This window comes from Salmo trutta, chromosome 10, assembly GCF_901001165.1.
Source record: "Salmo trutta chromosome 10, fSalTru1.1, whole genome shotgun sequence".
Classification (NCBI taxonomy): Eukaryota; Metazoa; Chordata; class Actinopteri; order Salmoniformes; family Salmonidae; genus Salmo; species Salmo trutta.
The window spans coordinates 32799076-32818894 of record NC_042966.1 but is presented as its reverse complement, the minus strand read 5'-3'; the positions used below and the strand labels follow the sequence as shown (position 1 = coordinate 32818894).

The following is a 19819-nucleotide window of genomic DNA, read 5'->3' as shown; positions in this document are numbered from 1 at the left end:
TTGTTTAACACCTTTTTGGTTACTACATGATTCCATATGTGTTATTTCATAGTTTTGATGTCTTCACTATTATTCTACAATGTAGAAAATAGTAAAAATAAAGAAAAACCCTTGAATGAGTAGGTGTTATAAAACTTTTGACCGGTAGTGTATATGTTTTTATGAACCCGCGCCTCCCTGCCGACACCTCGCCCCCCCCGTCCCCCGTCCCCCACCCCAGGGGGCGTGCCCCACAGTCTGGGAACCACTGCTGTAACACATCAAACCAATCAGAACAGGGTTTAAATGAGCGGCAGACTAAGCCCTGCAATGAAACAGCACGGCTATGTAAGCGCGTAGTGATGCCATACGGTCCGCGTCAGGAACACTGAAGCTTATAGCGGCAGGCTTATAATGTCCACTAGTCGATATGTGCTTCTGCTCTCTAATCGTCAAATCAACTCGCTAATGTCGTAAAGGTGGATTCCAATGCTCCAGAGACAGAGAAGGTAGCGCACAGGTAAGCCGTTTGGTTATTTGATTGTAGGCTATGTACACTGTCAATAGAATGCAGTTCAGGATTTGTCCAAATTGGCTCAGTTACTGTAGCTACAGTAGCTACAGTAGCTACTGTAATATACAGACATGATAGACGATACGCCGGCGAAATAATATTAAGAATGTTGACAACATGTATGAAGGCAGACGTGTGATCACCTAGGATTACTCAACTAGGTGTTTTACAGGTGAGAATATAGCTGCATTGGGAGAGCGGTGTCACTGTAGCCTAATTTACATATAGACGAGTCTTTGAATAATTTATTACTCATCCAGTGTCAACGGGTTCATACTTGAATTACATCATTGGCAGCATTTCTCTCACATGGCAATGTGGCAGCGAATAGCCTACCTTATCAAGTTCTCTGACTGATTAGGTTATATTCCTGCTGCAAGTTGATAAGAAATGATTGAAAATTAAGGGACGCTTTGCCAATCCTAATCCTCCAACACATATTCCCCTTTTCCTTTGTCTGTGTGTGTAAAAACCATTCAGAGTCCAGTAGAGGCCCCTGCTTTAGATTTTTGTGATGCACTGTCCATAGGCTAGCTAGCCCACCTCAAGTGTGAACACTCGACAGTACACTCTCTGGAGAGCTATTGATCTTTTGTCTTTCCTGCTGTGCCTCTGGAGTTCAGCACCAGTCCTCTGCCCCCACGCCTACCTCGTCCCTTCTCTCTCTCTCTCTCTCTCTCTCTCTCTCTCTCTCTCTCTCTCTCTCTCTCTCTCTCTCTCTCTCTCTCTCTCTCTCTCTCTCTCTCTCTCTCTCTCTCTCTCTCTCTCTCTCTCTCTCTCTCTCTCTCTCTCTCTCCATCCATCCATCCTTGTCTTCTGTCCATCCTCTCCTTGACCTCAGCCTATCCGTTTGTCTCACATCTCTCCATTCGTCTTTCCCCAGCCTCCTTTGCCCATCCTTCAATCTCTCCCCATCCCTTAATCTCACTGTCCCTCCCTCCCCTCCTCTCACCATCCATCCCTCTATCCCCTCTCACCATCCCTCTCCCCAGCCCTCTCTCCCCTTGACTTTAACATACTGTACCTCTGAGGTCACACTAACGTCAGGGTTACGTTAAGACAGCGTGTGTGTGCGTGCGTGTGTGTGCAGAGCGGAGGAGCCATGACTCTGACGAGAGGGTCGTTCACCTACACCACTGGGGAGGAGTACCACGGGGAGTGGAAAGAAGGCAAGACATCTCCTCTATTAACCTTCTTTATCAAGTTCACTTCATTTGACATCATTATACTGTACAGTAGGCACATATAGTGGCTGATCAATATGGTGCCAAAGCATCAGTGAATCATGCTTTATACTGGTATGTAGGCCTTCATGTATATGAGAGTCTGGTAATTTTCTCTAATCCGTGTTGCGTTCTAATATTACTGTGAAGCCTTCACACTGAAGAGGTTACTCAATTCATAGGCTGAATAATCTGAGCGTAATATCTTCAGGGGGGAGCATCAGACAGATATTTTCATCCACAGAGCTGTCGGATATAACATCCTTACAGCCTCATTACCAGCAGCTAGCCTATCTAGGCAGTCCCCTGGTGTCTCTGACTCCATAATATGTTACCTACCAGTCTCCCGTGGCTTTGTTTCTCTGTCTTAACTAACAGTATTCTGTGTCTGTTTCTCTGTGTCTTAACTGTACCTATTTATTTAGTTATTCAGTAGTTGGTGCTGTCAGTAATTAGGGGTAATCTGGGCAGGATGAATACCAGTGAGAGGATGGGGGTTGGGGGAATACTGTGAACTTAACAGCCCTTTGTCTTCCTCCTGTCCTTTGTTCTTTCTGTAAGGCACCAGACTAGGTTTTTAAACATAGAAACATATGTGACAAACATGTGTCTCCCCATTTCTAAAAGTGTTTGATCTTATTATTCTGACTACACACACACACACACACACAGTCGTAGTCTATTAAGCCAAATCCTAACTAACCTTTAACTCATGACGTCAAGGCTGACCTCCACCTCTTTTTACCTTGTCAGCTCGGGGATTCGATCTTGCAACCTTCCGGTTACTAGTCCAACACTCTTACCACTAGGTTACCTGCCGCCCCATCAGGAATAGACCTTGGACTGCTTTTGGAAACACACACTAGAAAGCTCAGACTCAACCCCTGTTGAGGAGACAAAGTTCAAGCAGCAGAACAGCCAAACACATCTGCCAGGAGGAACTATAATATTCACGAGAATATTTCTAAACTTGAGATCGTTAAAACATACTCTTTGTTTAAAATGTCAGCTCCCTCAAACAACACAGCCCTGTAATGAACAGTTCCCACGGTTTTAATGAGCATAGACGTCCAATCCAAGGTCAAATAAGGTCAAGAGAGCAGGATTGCAGTTTATATACCGTAACGTTTACTGTAAAATGTAGAATAAATATCCTAAACTTTCTTGTATCCGACCTGTAGATGATTGGCTAAGTACACATTCTTAGGGTTATATGGCTAGTAAAATTAAAAAAAATATGGAGAGAACAGCCACATGCATATTGTATTGGATCATACAGGCAGCAGACACATGAATTCCTTGAATTCTTGTGTGTGTGTGTGGTGTAATCATTCGCAGACAGATTCTGAAGTAGGAATCCCTGTTAGAAACCTACTGGATTAGATCACTTTAAGGAGACTGTAGGCAGATGGTGTCCTAATATACTAAACCAGCTGGATTAGACCACTTTAAGGAGACTGTAGGCAGATGGTGTCCTAATATACTAAACCTGCTGGACTAGATCACTTTAAGGAGACTGTAGGCAGATGGTGTCCTAATATACTAAACCTGCTGGATTAGACCACTTTAAGGAGACTGTAGGCAGATGGTGTCCTAATATACTTAAAACAATAAAGGAGAGCCGCACACTCTAGGAGCTCAGATGCAAAACTATTTATGTCCAACGTTTCGACAGGGTATAAAGACAGTTTGTCTGTCTCAACGTTGGACATAAATAGTTTTGCATCTGAGCTCCTAGAGTGTGTGGCTCTCCTTTATTTTTCAAGTGTTCCAGTCCGCTAGCCAGCACCTCACCTAAATAGGTGTGTGTTTCTTTCACCTCTAGATTATCCTAATATACTAAACCTGCTGGATTAGACAACTTTAAGGAGGCAGATGGTATCCTAATATACTAAACCTCTAGTTGATAGAGGGAAGGAAGATTACAGTTCAAAATGGTGTGTATTCAGGACTCGTGCCAAGAAGCACAGATTATCAACCGATCAAGTAGCCTATTACAAGAGCATTGGGCCATGCAGTAGGTTTAATTATCTGATGATAAGGAAGGAAGAAATGCTGCATTTCTAAAGTAATGTAACAGCTCAGATTGTTGTATTTTCTGTTTCTGTGTTTAATAACTTAAATGTTGTTTCCTGTATTTTCTCAGGTCGGAGACATGGAATGGGCCAGCTGAAGTTCTCAGATGGAACGTGCTACGCGGGACAGTTTGAGAATGGACTGTTCCAAGGCTCGGGGGTGCTCCTCTTCCCAGACGGATCCAGGTGTGTGTACGTGTGTCTGTGTGTGCGTGCGTGTGTACATCTTCTTTATTTCATATTTTGTAATTCTTCATCCCTAGGTATGAGGGTCAGTTTACCCAGGGGAAGTTCCAGGGAGCCGGGGTCTTCAGTCGCTTTGATGGAATGAAGTTTGAAGGAGAGTTCAAGAGTGGTCGTGTGGAGGGATATGGTACGTTCATCAAACCACAAGGCTCTAGTAGAAGAAACAGTTGCAAAACAAACACAACTACCCAATCTTGCTGTTCTTATTTTTTGTATTCCAATCAGCAGCTCATCCTCCATCTTGTCTGTTGTCCAGGGTTACTGACGTTTCCAGATGGGAACCATGGTGTGCCGCGTAATGAGGGCCTGTTTGAGAACCACAAGCTGCAGAAGAGGGAGAAGTGCCAAGGGGTGGTACTGCAGGCACAGGGAGCCGCCTCGACCGCCCGCAGTCTGGCTCTATGACCCTGCAGACACCCGAGACCCCACCAGGACACTATGTTCAGCAACTGGACTCATCTTAGATCCAAAATGGTGGAACAATGGGTCGCAACCATGGCCAGGGTACAACGTCCTCATACAGGCACTCAGGGATGGACAACAGGGTTATGCACTAGGGTTGTGGTCAATTGTAAATAGAGTTGTGAATTGGTCTTTAGTTCCAATTAAATTCTGGAATTTGAATTAGCCACATCCCACAGAAAGAAGAATTGAATTTGAATTAAAGGAAGTATAATTTAATTCAATGTATTTTATTTAAATTCAAATGTCTAATTTATTCTACACATCACTTGGCCTATGCACAATGTACAGTTACTAATACTATGTATAACATACTGTAGGTTAAACCTAACATTACCTCTGAGTTATAATCAAGTTAATATTTTAAATGGGGTTTTCTTTGTAGTAATAAGTTGCATATGCTTTTGGTAAAATATATGTCAAAGGAATGAAACTTTCATGTCTCAGTTAAATTTCTTTGAATTGGTTTGAATTAAATGTCTACTTCCTTCATTTCAAAGTCTGCTTCCTGTGGGGTGTGGGCAATTTAAATAGAATTTGGCATTTCATGGGTTGAATTAAATTCAGAATTGACCCCAACCCTGTCATGCTCTCGCTGTCTCTGTCTCTGTCTCTCTCTCTGCCCTGCCTTTCTGTGTCCTGCTACACCAGTGCTGTTCTGCCTTCAAATTTTATTTGTCACATACGCCGACTACAACAAGTGTAGACCTTACCGTGAAATGCTTACTTACAAGCCATTAACCAACAATGCAGTTCAATAAATAGTTAAGAAAATATTTACTAAATAAACTAAAGTAATAAAATCTAAAAGTAACAAAAAAATGTCATAACAATAACAAGGCTATATACAAGGGGCGCCGGTATCGATTCAATGTGCGACGGTACAGGTAAGTCGAGGTAATTTGTACAAGTAGGTAAGGGTTAACTGACTCTGCATAGATAATAAACAGTGAGTAGCAGCAGTGTAAAAACAATGTAAATAGTCTGGGTGGCCATTTGATTAATTGTTCAGCAGTATTATGGCTTGGCGGTAGAAGCTGTTAAGGAGCCTTTTGGTCCTAGACTTGACGCTCCGGGTACCGCATGCCGTGCGGTAGCAGAGAGAACAGTCTGACTTGGGTGACTTGACAATTTTTTTTGGGCCTTCCTCTGACACCACCTAGTATAGAGGTCCTGGATGTCAGGAAGCTTGGCCCCAGTGATATACTGGGCCGTACGCACTACCCTCTGCAGCGCCTTACGGTCAGAGGCCGAGCAGTTGCCATACCAGGAGGTGATGCAACCGGTCAGGATGCTATTGATGGGGCAGTTGTAGAACTCTTTGAGGATCTGGGGACCCATGCCAAATCTTTTCAGTCTCCTGAGAGGGAAAAGGTGTTGTCGTGCCCTCTTAACTGTCTTGGGGTGTTTGGACCATAATTGTTTGTTGGTGATGTGGACACCAAGGAACTTAACTCTCGGCCCGCTCCACCCTGTCGATGTTAATGGGGGCCTGTTCGGCTCTCCTTTTCCTATAGTCCAGGATCATCTCCTTTGTCTTGCTCACATTGAGGGAGAGGTTGATGTCCTGGCACCACACTGCCAGGTCTCTCATCTCCTCCCTATAGGCTGTCTCATCGTTGTCGGTGATCAGGCCTACCACTGTTGTATCGTCAGCAAACTTAAGGATGGCGTTGGAGTCGTGCTTGGTCAGGCAGTCATGGGTGAACAGGGAGTTCATGAGGGGACTAAGTACGCATCCCTGAGGGGCCCCATTGATGAGGATCAGCGTAGCAGAAATTGGGTTGCCTACCCTTACCAGCTGGGGGTGTCCCGTCAGGAAGTTCAGGATGCAGTTGCAGAGGGAGGTGTTTAGTCCCAGGGTCCTTAGCTTAGTGATGAGCTTTGTGGGCATCATGGTGTTGAACACAGCTGTAATCAATGAACAGCATTCTCACATAGGTGTTAATTTTGTCGTGGTGCGAATGGGCAGTGTGGAGTGCGATTGAGATTGCGTCATCTGTTGGAGCGGTATGCGAATTGGAGTGGGTCTAGGGTTTCCAGCATGATGGTGTTGATGTGACCCATGACCAGCCATTCAAAGCACTTCATGGCTACTGATGTGGGTGCTACGGGGCGGTAATCGTTTAGTCAGGTTACCTTCGCTTTATTGGGCACAAGGACTTTGGTGGTCTGCTTAAAACATGTAGTTATTACAGACTTGGTCAGGGAGAGATTGAAAATGTCAGTGAAGACACTTGCCAGTTGGTTCGCGCATGCTTTGAGTACACGTCCTGGTAATCCATCTGGCCCGCGGCTTATCAATAAATGGCCAGTTTTTAAAGTTCCAGAACAGCTGGTGCTCTCATGCATGGTTCGGTGTTGCTTGCCTCGAAGCCAGCATAAAATACATTTAGATCGTCTAGTAGGCTTGCATCACTGGGCAGCTTGCAGCTGGGTTTCCCTTTGTAGTCCATAATATTTTTCAAGCTCTGCCACATCCGACGAGCATCAGAGCCGGTGAAGTACGATTCAGTCTTAGTCCTGTATTGACGCTTTGCCTGTTTGATGGTTCGTCTGAGGGTATAGCGGGATTTCTTCTAAGCATCCGGATTAGTGTCCCGCTCCTTGAAAGCAGCAGCTCTAGCCTTTAGCTCGGTGTGGATGCTGCCTGTAATCCATGGCTTCTGGTTGGGAAATGTACGTGCGGTCACTATGTGGACGTCGACATCGATGCATTTATTGATGAAGCTGATGACTGAGGTGGTATATGCCTCACCTTGGTGCCCACACCAGGTTTATGGCTCTATACTACACACCATTTTGTGTTTTTCTGTACACCGCTATGGCTCTTCTGTACATAGCAGAAGTCTATCACCTCAACAAGCGAAAGGGAAACTGGGATGCCTTTCATTGTGTGGAACTGTGGTTGTGTGAATTCACCCAGAACATACCTTGGATGGACATGGAGCAAACTGAATGCCTGCCTGCTCTGCTAGGAGGGGCTACTGACTCTACACAGCCTAGGGATTGGTCTCTATGTCTGTCAGTCAGGACTGTAGCAAATTTCAGCAACAACAATTGTCACCATAAGCCTACAGTGTCTGAAATGTAAATTATTAGAACTACAACAAGGACAATGTTTCTGCAATGAAACACACAACACAGTCACAGCATCTCACTTTAGAACAGGGAAACACTGCTTACTGGCAATCTTAATTCCATACTCCATCTGACGCCTGTTCAGGTCAGGAGGGTGCTTAGATTTACTGAACATGACGATAGAATAAAGACAGGTATGATTGTTATTCAAGTAGAATGAAAAGTATGCAGTTAAATGAGCTGTTACTTGTACTTTAATCTATGTCTTAATGCATGTGTGTGGGACCCTGTCTGGTCACATTGTTCTCTTGGTCTTGAAATATCTTTATGTCAGGGCTGTTTAATGTCGGTCCTGGAGGGCCGAACACACACAAAGGTTTTTCTTCTACCTGGTAGTTAATTGCACTCACCTGGTGTCCCAGGTCTGAATTAGTTCCTTATTAGAAGGAGAGGATGAAAACCAGAAGTGTTTCGGCCCTCCTGGACCGACATTGAACAGCGCTGCTTCATGATAACTCTGGCAGGCTGCTTCTCAGGTTAGCACTCGCCCCCCAGTCTTGGTTTTGACTCAAACTAAATTTGCTCCGGTCTTGAATCGGTCTCACTTTAGGTCTCGAACAAGGCATTGCCCGCAGATGTATTGCTTTGAAAACGTGGAAGTGTCCCAAAACATTATTCATTTATTATTCACTGAATAGTGGTTCTCACCTACAACATTAAGATGGATTATCATAATGGAATTGCACTATTTAAAGAATCAAGCATTTCATTTTTCAGCTATTGATCAAATAGGCATCGCTCTGGTGAACTAGTCCTATACTGAGACTTATGTGAATAATGACCTATTGATATGTTTGTATTGTAGGTAAAACACACATTTCACATTTGCCTTAACAGGGTGTGTTGGAGAAATTGTCGAAATAGGGGAACTGTTCATTTGATGAGGATCAAAATGAACTTCTTCCTCCCCTCTGCCATCCTCTTCTTCCTTTCCCTCCTATCTCAACCTCTTCTACCCTCATCCGTTCTCTCGTCCTTCCTCTGTAACCCCTCCCAACCTCTTCCTTAATTCCTCCTCCACCTCCTCTTCCTCTCCTACCCCTCCATTTGTTCTGAGGGTGTATCCAGGAGCATGACATCCTAATGAGGCTAACACACACACACATAGACAGACTATCCTCTGAGACACATGCTGTGGTGATGACGGGATTCAACTCAAATGACTCGAGTGGTTTTCCACTCTAACAGCCTCTCCAAGGATGTCATTTGTAAGGAGAGAGTAGGTTCAACCCTATGATTTTGACAGGCATGAGTCCTTAGTTGCTACATCATTGATTCTTGAAGAATATAACTTACAAATTACTCATGTGCTTAGTTTAACTTTCAGAACCCATCAGAACCCAAATATACACTTGTTTTAGTCTGTTTAACCTCTACAGGATCGGTGTACCCCCGTGGGACGGTTGAGCTAACGTAGGCTAATGTGATTAGCATGAGGTTGGAAGTAACAAGAACATTTCCCAGGACATAGACATATCTGATATGGGCAGAAAGATTAAATTCTTGTTAATCAAACTGCACTGTCCAATTTACAGTAGCTATTACAGTGAAATAATACCATGCTATTGTTTGAGGAGAGTGCACAGTTATGAACTTAAAAATGTATTAATAAACCAGTTAGGCACATTTGGGCAGTCTTGATACAACATTTTTAACAGAAATGCAATGGTTCATTGGATCAGTCCAAAACTTTGCACATAAACTGCTGCCATCTAGTGGCAAAATCGAAATTGTGCCTGGGCTGGAATAATACATTATGGCCTTTTTCTTCCATTTCAAAGATGACGGAACAAAACAAAAAGTGTTTTTTTCTTTGTATTATCTTTTACCAGATCTAATGTGTTATTCTCCTACATTCATTTCACATTTCCACAAACATCAAAGTGTTTCCTTTCAAATCGTATCACGAATATGCATATCGTTGCTTCAGGGCCTGAGCTACAGGCAGTTAGATTAGGGTATGTCATTTTAGGCAAAAATTGAAAAAAATGGGCGGATCCTTAAGAGGTTCGTACATTTAAACAAACACTGTATAGTCTCAAAACATGGCTAAAATTATACATTTGATGTTCAGTCCTTGAATCCATAGCTCTGTCTTTGAATTTGAGAGTGGTTACATTTCTCCAGACCCTCCCTTAGCTTTTTAGCGAAACGGATGGGGAATATGCTTAGTTATTGCTCCAATGGAAGATTCTAGCTTTAACGGAACGAATAGAGGGAAATGGTAAAAGGGAACTCTTGCACAGTCCGTATACTTCAAAAAAACAACATATAACAAATGCAACATTTCTGTCACATATCCTTCCCTTTGTCAAGACATGAGGGAAGGACATGGTTGATCTGATAGCAGGCTGTTTATTCTCTATGGTGTGTATAGCATTACATGTGTGTCTTACAGTATATCTCAGTTAGGGGACAAGTGACACTTTATAGGCTAGGGACACTTTATTAACCATTAGTTACACACCTATGTTACTTGTCATTATTAGTCATAGGACGGTTGGTATCTGTATTCTGTTGGGTTGAATTGTATTCTACTAGAATTGATCATGGCTATAGTGTGATGAAACCCGAATGAATCCATTGTACATTAACAGTTTACTCTGAATGAGGAAATATATGGTTTTGTCGGTGGATAACTAGAGCCTTTACTAAAGACACAGAGGATTTGGGAAGCAGACGTGTCTGTAATGAGACCATCATTATCAAGATATACTCCATTATTCCCCACAGGGTAGGATGACATGGAGATCAATGCTATATGCTAAAGACTTATCCCATAGGGATTTATGCTAATAACAAACACAAAGAGATTGACAGGAGACTTCTTATTGCTGACATTCTGGCTGCTAATAAATCTGTACCTTTGTTGAGATCTCTTTGTTCGATAGGCAACACAGACTAGAGAAAATAGTTATGTTAAAAATAATCAATTAATAAATGTAACGTTTTTATTTGATAGAAAGATTGTTTCTTACAACGATAAAGGTTTCTCCACATATGTATTCTTCCAAATCAAAATAATGGCGAGTTCTCTTTCACTGGGTATCCTGAACATTTCCCTGTAAAGAGACAAAGAGCTGCCTATACCACAAAGTGAATGTTAACAGAAATAAATACAAATTCTGTCAATAATGTGAATTCTGCTGTGGTTGGAACCCATTTGATCGTGCAGTTTGCTGTGTTTAACACGGTCCTCTCAAAGCTAAGGGGATGAATAGATGTGGGTGCAATGTTCCGCCACATACAGAACTAACGCTCTTTCCAGTCATTTTTGGGGTCCCCCAAAAAATCTGCTTGTCAAAAGGTTGTGAGGTGGGGGCCCCAACCCAATTTTGCTTGGTGCCTCCAAAAGGCAAGAGCTGGTGCTGTTGAGAAGCTCAAACGCTGTAAATGACCCACCCACAAGAAACCATAATATGACAGGTCTGATTTAGACAGATACAAATACGATGTATTGTCTGCGAAGGTTTGTCTCTTGCAGATAATTTTACAAAGAAAGTCTTTGGAAATTTGTACCTCAACTGAAATTTTCTAATAGAGAAGTCATTGAATAAATGAAGTGAATTGACGTGAGGCATTTGAAACATCATGTACGTGTAAGTCTGTCATGTCTGGTATATCGGACTCATTTTAGGAAGCTTGAGTTATACATGTAGAGCCTAGTATGGAGGCCTACAGGCAAAGATGTTTTGTTTGTACGGCATTTTATGTGCATTAGTTAAACCTTCATATATGTCTCTCTGTTGTTGTGTCTTGAAAGCATACCCTTCATTAGGGTTTCCGTCCTATATTATCTCTCCAGACATCCTCATTCATAGTGAGACAGTAATGAGTCAGCCTTGGTTGTCATGACATTCATCTGAAGTTTCAGAATGGCTTCTTTTCACTACGCCAGGCAGTAAGATACTTAAGTATTTGAGAGTGTCAATGGGATTCTATGGCAACAAGAAATAAATCAAAATGGAAGATAAACGGCTCATATATTTGTGGTGTACTTGAGTAAGGTTTCCTGCCAGGTAGTCTATAAAAATAACCATAAACAAAATAATCATACTCATCATGACAAACAACATCATTTTTCACAACAGAGAATTCTACAGGTTCTGTAGACTAAAGAGATTGACATATACCCGGTGGCAGTTAAGTCAGCCCTGTTGTTATAACCGTTTAATAGTAAGCTAACAGGTCTGTCTGGTGGACTGCTGCAGGTGGGATCTCCTTTCCTTCCCCTCCCCCTCTTCATACTACTCTACTCCAGGACTGTATCTCAATAGTCTATAGTGGTCTCCTCTCCTTGTCTCCTCTCCTGCATCTCAATAGTCTATAGTGGTCTCCTCTCCTCATCTCCTCTCCTTCATCTCAATAGTCTATAGTGGTCTCCTCTCCTTGTCTCCTCTCCTGCATCTCAATAGTCTATAGTGGTCTCCTCATCTCCTCTCCTTCATCTCAATAGTCTATAGTGGTCTCCTCATCTCCTCTCCTTCATCTCAATAGTCTATAGTGGTCTCCTCTCCTCCTCTCCTTCATTTCAATACTATATAGTGGTCTCCTCTCCTCATCTCCTCTCCTTCATTTCAATAGTCTATAGTGGTCTCCTCTCCTCATCTCCTCTCCTTCATTTCAATAGTCTATAGTGGTCTCCTCTCCTCATCTCCTCTCCTTCATTTCAATACTCTATAGTGGTCTCCTATCCTCATCTCCTCTCCTTCATTTCAATAGTCTATAGTGGTCTCCTCTCCTTGTCTCCTCTCCTTCATTTCAATAGTCTATAGTGGTCTCCTCTCCTCATCTCCTCTCCTTCATTTCAATACTCTATAGTGGTCTCCTCTCCTCATCTCCTCTCCTTCATTTCAATAGTCTATAGTGGTCTCCTCTCCTCATCTCCTCTCCTTCATTTCAATAGTCTATAGTGGTCTCCTCGTCTCCTCTTCAATTTCACTAACTGTAAATACAGTGTAGAAGAGAGCAATATGGTGGAGACCTAATTGGAAGTAGTTTTGATCTGTGCCAGTGCTGTTCTTTCATGTCAGAGCAGATGTGGTTCAGGAGAAGAGAAGGCGACATATAAGACTGTTGATATGCAGTATCAAGTATCATTGTTTTAGTGTGCATTTTGAAAAGTTGATGTTTAATGATCTAGAACTATACAGGTCGAAAAATCACGGTTAAGGGTATCATCTCATCCAAGACCAAGGGAGTAATCTATCTCATCACCTGTTCACGTGAGAAAGCCTACGTAGCACAAATGAAAAGACAATTAAAAACAACCCATAGCTGAACACCGCAGCTCAATCAGGTGTGAGAACATTGACTATCCAGTAGCAGCTCACTTTGTTGAAGCTAACCATCCAATCTCCTCCCTCAAATACACAGGCATTGAGCATGTTGCTCTACCAAGGAGAGGAGGTAACATGGAGATCCCACTACTACAAAGGGAGGCTTACTGGATATACTACTGAAATGTATTTTATTTGGAATAAGCTTTATGTGTGGATGTCAGCAGTACACTACATGGTAAATGATATACAGAAATATGCAGTTGATTATAGCTAAGCTAATATAAATAACATTGGCATACACATACATTATCTGTTATTCAAAACCAACACACTTGGATGCACCTTTTCTGTACATAATCCATACACAACATGCTGTCACTATGGCAACAATGTCCCCCGATGGCTCAGAAGTCAAAGTTTTAACCAGGTTTATTTATTTATTATTTATTTTTTTACCTTTATTTAACTAGGCAGGAACATATTCTGTAAAGTGAGGATTACTACTAATATTAATAGCTTTATCTTTCAGGTGCTTTTCAGGCATTGCACTCAAATCGATACCATTGTAGTGATTTAGGGAGAACCTATGGAGTGGGGCTTGAACCAGCAACCTTACAGTTATCCAGACCTCTTGGCAAAGGTACAGTGAACTCACATTCACAGGGCTTATACTATTGTTACTACTGCTTTAAGTCCTTCCACTATTCAGAGATACACGTCCATGTAATCAAACCAACAGACATTCTGACAGGGCTAGCCCTGAGCTAGAGATCGTTTTCCCTCAGGCAGGACTGTACCTATGATGACAACAGGAAAATATTTCCACTGGACCCACGGAAGTATGTCCACACATTTCTAACCCAATCCTGGGGTTTAACAAAGGAAAAACAGCCACCCCAACCATCCCATCTACCCCTGGGGCACCACAGAGACAATAGAGCCAGTGTTAACTAAACATTGTCTGTGACTCTAGCCTCTGTCAATTTGACAGTTTTTCAGTGACCTTTAAACGTGGAACAACTGCTGATGGACAGTCAATGTTTTAATTACTGTAATAATGGTGGAGGATAAACCAAATGTGTTTTCAAATCAAAACCTAATGCTGATATAAAGCTATGATGATGCAATCAACACATGGGCCTACTGCATTGGTAGTATTTTAAATCTGCTCATAAAATACTGCTCATAAAGACTTTTAACAACAAGAACAAAAATGCACTTCGACATACATTTGTACATCATTTGTTGATTTAATATCCCCATGGATGGTGTAATGTTGGAGAGCAAAGCCAGCAGTGAATGTACTGTGAATCTTGGATTCTCATATGGATTATCTGCAATTTACATTTACATATAGGCTGAAGGTGACTAGCCTATATGACAAGGTAGTGTCCCCACTAGGCACAGACTTCAATTCAATGTCGATTCAAATGCAAGAACACAGCTTTTCAGGGGTTTTAAAGCTCTTCAGAAGAGAATCGCCAATGAGCTGCTTTTTTAAGTCCAGTCACCAGCACCACACTGCTCAGCTGAAAGGACTTTTCTAAAAATGTGTTTTCAGCAAAAGCAGATGACATGAAAGCAGCAGTCTCACCCTCATTGGTATAACAGCACACAGAACTAATCTCTGAACTTCAGCCTGTTGTGTCCTAGAAATACTCACTGCAGACAACACATGAATCAAATACCATGTACATAAGGGGCATGGGTATACAGGAAATATATTACAAATACAGTAAAAGTGCTTATAACAAGTAAAAGTGCTTGGTTTATGTTCCTGAGAGCCATGCAGACACACACTAGGAGAGTAGAGAATATATTATCAGGCCACTACTGTAACGGTACGATCCTGTTACATCAAATATAACCAGAAAACAAGATGATGAGAGTTTGCCATGACTGTAGGTCTGCAGTGAACTGACTTGATCAATTATGCGGTAGCCCACTGGGCACAAACCTCACTTCACCATCTAGTTTTGATTTACATTTGAGAGATACCCTCTTAGAAAAAAGGGTTACAAAAGGGTTCTTCGGCTGTCCCCATTGAAGAACCCTTTTTGGTTCCAGATTGAACTCTTTTGGGTTCCATATACAGCCGTCTGTGGAAAGGGTTCTACCTGGAACCAAATAGGGTATGGGGACAGCCAAAGAACCCTTTTAGGTTCTAGATAGCACTATTTTCTCTAAGAGGACTCAAAAGCCTGCACACACTGTGCCTGTCCAGGATGGGAGTTGAAGGTAAGCCCTATGCACCAAGTCAGGGGCTGAAATGGTGGTGTCTGGTTAGGTAGGTACCAGTGGGACATGGAGGTTTAGGGCTGAAGGCTGATTTGGTGGTCTGGTTAGATAGGTACCAGTGGGGATGTGGAGGTTTAGGGCTGAAGGCTGATTTGGTGGTCTGGTTAGGTAGGTACCAGTGGGATGTGGAGGTTTAGGGCTGAAGGCTGATTTGGTGGTCTGGTTAGGTAGGTACCAGTGGGGATGTGGAGGTTTAGGGCTGAAGGCTGATTTGGTGGTCTGGTTAGGTAGGTACCAGTGGGATGTGGAGGTTTAGGGCTGAAGGCTGATTTGGTGGTCTGGTTGGATAGGTATCAGTGGGGATGTGGAGGTTTAGGGCTGAAGGTTGATTTGGTGGTCTGGTTAGGTAGGTACCAGTGGGGATGTGGAGGTTTAGGGCTGATTTGGTGGTCTGGTTGGATAGGTACCAGTGGGGATGTGGAGGTTTAGGGCTGAAGGCTGATTTGGTGGTCTGGTTGGATAGGTACCAGTGGGGATGTGGAGGTTTAGGGCTGAAGGCTGATTTGGTGGTCTGGTTAGGTAGGTACCAGTGGGGATGTGGAGGTTTAGGGCTGATTTGGTGGTCTGGTTGGATAGGTACCAGTGGGGATGTGGAGGTTTAGGGCTGAAGGCTGATTTGGTGGTCTGGTTGGATAGGTACCAGTGGGGATGTGGAGGTTTAGGGCTGAAGGCTGATTTGGTGGTCTGGTTAGGTAGGTACCAGTGGGGATGTGGAGGTTTAGGGCTGATTTGGTGGTCTGGTTGGATAGGTACCAGTGGGGATGTGGAGGTTTAGGGCTGAAGGCTGATTTGGTGGTCTGGTTGGATAGGTACCAGTGGGGATGTGGAGGTTTAGGGCTGAAGGCTGATTTGGTGGTCTGGTTAGGTAGGTACCAATGGGGTGTGGAGGTTTAGGGCTGAAGGCTGATTTGGTGGTAAGGTTTGGTAGGTACCAGTGGGATGTGGAGGTATAGGGCTGAAAGCTGATTTGGTGGTCTGTTTGGATAGGTACCGGTGGGGATGTGGAGGTTTAGGGCTGAAGGCTGATTTGGTGGTCTGGTTGGATAGGTACCAGTGGGATGTGGAGGTTTAGGGCTGAAGGCTGATTTGGTGGTCTGGTTGGATAGGTACCAGTGGGATGTGGAGGTTTAGGGCTGAAGGCTGATTTGGTGGTCTGGTTAGGTAGGTACCAGTGGGACATGGAGGTTTAGGGCTGAAGGCTGATTTGGTGGTCTGGTTAGGTAGGTACCAGTGGGACATGGAGGTTTAGGGCTGAAGGCTGATTTGGTGGTCTGGTTAGGTAGGTACCAGTGGGATGTGGAGGTTTAGGGCTGAAGGCTGATTTGGTGGTCTGGTTAGGTAGGTACCAGTGGGACATGGAGGTTTAGGGCTGAAGGCTGATTTGGTGGTCTGGTTAGGTAGGTACCAGTGGGATGTGGAGGTTTAGGGCTGAAGGCTGATTTGGTGGTCTGGTTAGATAGGTACCAGTGAGATGTGGAGGTTTAGGGCTGAAGGCTGATTTGGTGGTCTGGTTAGGTAGGTACCAGTGGGACGTGGAGGTTTAGGGCTGAAGGCTGATTTGGTGGTCTGGTTGGATAGGTACCAGTGGGGATGTGGAGGTTTAGGACTGAAGGCTGATTTGGTGGTCTGGTTAGGTAGGTACCAGTGGGACGTGGAGGTTTAGGGCTGAAGGCTGATTTGGTGGTCTGGTTAGATAGGTACCAGTGGGATGTGGAGGTATAGGGCTGAAGGCTGATTTGGTGGTCTGGTTAGGTAGGTACCAGTGGGGATGTTGAGGTTTAGGGCTGAAGGCTGATTTGGTGGTCTGGTTAGGTAGGTACCAGTGGGATGTGGAGGTTTAGGGCTGAAGGCTGATTTGGTGGTCTGGTTGGATAGGTACCAGTGGGACGTGGAGGTATAGGGCTGAAGGCTGATTTGGTGGTCTGGTTGGATAGGTACCAGTGGGGATGTGGAGGTTTGGGGCTGAAGGCTGATTTGGTGGTCTGGTTGGATAGGTACCAGTGGGGATGTGGAGGTTTAGGGCTGAAGGCTGATTTGGTGGTCTGGTTGGATAGGTACCAGTGGGGATGTGGAGGTTTAGGGCTGAAGGCTGATTTGGTGGTCTGGTTAGGTAGGTACCAGTGGGATGTGGAGGTTTAGGGCTGAAGGCTGATTTGGTGGTCTGGTTAGGTAGGTACCAGTGGGACGTGGAGGTTTAGGGCTGAAGGCTGATTTGGTGGTCTGGTTAGATAGGTACCAGTGGGATGTGGAGGTATAGGGCTGAAGGCTGATTTGGTGGTCTGGTTAGGTAGGTACCAGTGGGGATGTTGAGGTTTAGGGCTGAAGGCTGATTTGGTGGTCTGGTTAGGTAGGTACCAGTGGGATGTGGAGGTTTAGGGCTGAAGGCTGATTTGGTGGTCTGGTTGGATAGGTACCAGTGGGACGTGGAGGTATAGGGCTGAAGGCTGATTTGGTGGTCTGGTTGGATAGGTACCAGTGGGGATGTGGAGGTTTGGGGCTGAAGGCTGATTTGGTGGTCTGGTTGGATAGGTACCAGTGGGGATGTGGAGGTTTAGGGCTGAAGGCTGATTTGGTGGTCTGGTTGGATAGGTACCAGTGGGGATGTGGAGGTTTAGGGCTGAAGGCTGATTTGGTGGTCTGGTTAGGTAGGTACCAGTGGGATGTGGAGGTTTAGGGCTGAAGGCTGATTTGGTGGTCTGGTTAGATAGGTACCAGTGGAGATGTGGAGGTTTAGGGCTGAAGGCTGATTTGGTGGTCTGGTTAGGTAGGTACCAGTGGGACGTGGAGGTTTAGGGCTGAAGGCTGATTTGGTGGTCTGGTTAGGTAGGTACCAGTGAGATGTGGAGGTTTAGGGCTGAAGGCTGATTTGGTGGTCTGGTTGGATAGGTACCAGTGGGGATGTGGAGGTTTAGGGCTGAAGGCTGATTTGGTGGTCTGGTTAGGTAGGTACCAGTGGGATGTGGAGGTTTAGGGCTGAAGGCTGATTTGGTGGTCTGGTTGGATAGGTACCAGTGGGGATGTGGAGGTTTAGGGCTGAAGGTTGATTTGGTGGTCTGGTTAGGTAGGTACCAGTGGGGATGTGGAGGTTTAGGGCTGAAGGCTGATTTGGTGGTCTGGTTAGGTAGGTACCAGTGGGGATGTGGAGGTTTAGGGCTGAAGGCTGATTTGGTGGTCTGGTTAGGTAGGTACCAGTGGGACGTGGAGCTTTAGGGCTGAAGGCTGATTTGGTGGTCTGGTTAGATAGGTACCAGTGGGGATGTGGAGGTTTAGGGCTGAAGGCTGATTTGGTGGTCTGGTTAGGTAGGTACCAGTGGGATGTGGAGGTTTAGGGCTGAAGGCTGATTTGGTGGTCTGGTTAGATAGGTACCAGTGGGGGTGTGGAAGGCTGATTTGGTGGTCTGGTTGGATAGGTACCAGTGGGGATGTGGAGGTTTAGGGCTGAAGGCTGATTTGGTGGTCTGGTTGGATCGGTACCAGTGGGGATGTGGAGGTTTAGGGCTGAAGGCTGATTTGGTGGTCTGGTTAGGTAGGTACCAGTGGGGATGTGGAGGTTTAGGGCTGAAGGCTGATTTGGTGGTCTGGTTGGATAGGTACCAGTGGGGATGTGGAGGTTTAGGGCTGAAGGCTGATTTGGTGGTCTGGTTAGGTAGGTACCAGTGGGGACGTGGAGGTTTAGGGCTGAAGGCTGATTTGGTGGTCTGGTTAGATAGGTACCAGTGGGACGTGGAGGAATATAGGGCTGAAGGCTGATTTGGTGGTCTGGTTAGATAGGTACCAGTGGGGGTACCAGACCCACCTCCCTCAGCTGGTCCAGTTTTTCCAGAGTCTCCTTGGTGTCAAACTGCCACTCTTTCACCTGCTCCACTGCTGTAAATCCCTCCTGAAACACACAGACGCGTGATTGTACAAACAGTTACACACGGAAGCAAAAAGACACATTTGAATAGAAAATGTCTATGCCAACCTCAAGTTTTATTTGAGAAGATGTGATACTCACATGGTTTTTGAGCCTGGTGTCAGCCCCTCCAACAATGAGCAGCTTGAGTATCTTATATCTGCCCAGACGCACAGCATCATGCAGCGGAGTGTCCCCCTCCTGGAATACACAAATACAATACAACACTATGAGGACAACCAAGATAATGATGACAACGAGGACAACCAAGATAAGGATGACAACGAGGACAACCAAGATAACGATGACAACAAAGACAACCAAGATAACGACGACAACGAGGACAACCAAGATAATGACGACAACGAGGACAACCAAGATAATGATGACAACGAGGACAACCAAGATAATGATGACAACGAGGACAACCAAGATAAGGACGACAACGAGGACAACCAAGATAATGATGACAACAAAGACAACCAAGATAATGACGACAACGAGGACAACCAAGATAATGATGACAACGAGGACAACCAAGATAATGATGACAACGAGGACAACCAAGATAATGATGACAACGAGGACAACCAAGATGATGAGCCACATTGTTACAATGATGATGTTTGTTTATTGTATTTCAA

The 19819-nt window shown here is 44.4% G+C and overlaps 2 protein-coding genes across 3 annotated transcripts in view; one reads left to right on the top strand and one right to left on the bottom strand.

Moving 5' to 3' along the window:
* Nucleotides 1-324: 324 nt before the first annotated feature.
* morn4 (MORN repeat containing 4) overlaps nt 325-19819 on the top strand; it is a 21928-nt gene continuing 2433 nt past the window's right edge. Inside the window, exons 1-5 of one of the 2 annotated variants that reach the window (XR_003879765.1) lie at nt 325-499; nt 1644-1722; nt 3923-4037; nt 4115-4224; nt 4354-4601. Coding sequence is in view for 1 of the 2 variants with exons in the window: in XM_029765345.1 (XP_029621205.1) it covers nt 1656-1722; nt 3923-4037; nt 4115-4224; nt 4354-4502 (441 nt within the window). In the remaining variant the exon portion in view is untranslated. Of the gene's footprint in view, nt 500-1643; nt 1723-3922; nt 4038-4114; nt 4225-4353; nt 5139-19819 lie in introns of those variants that run through there. The other variant, XM_029765345.1, reaches the window with a different exon arrangement.
* ankrd2 (ankyrin repeat domain 2 (stretch responsive muscle)) overlaps nt 16769-19819 on the bottom strand; it is an 18106-nt gene continuing 15055 nt past the window's right edge. Inside the window, exons 8-9 of the mRNA XM_029765344.1 lie at nt 19278-19376; nt 16769-19160 (exon numbers count right to left, since the gene is read on the bottom strand). Of these exons, the coding sequence (XP_029621204.1) occupies nt 19044-19160; nt 19278-19376 (216 nt within the window). The 3' untranslated portion in view covers nt 16769-19043. The remainder of the gene's footprint in view (nt 19161-19277; nt 19377-19819) is intronic.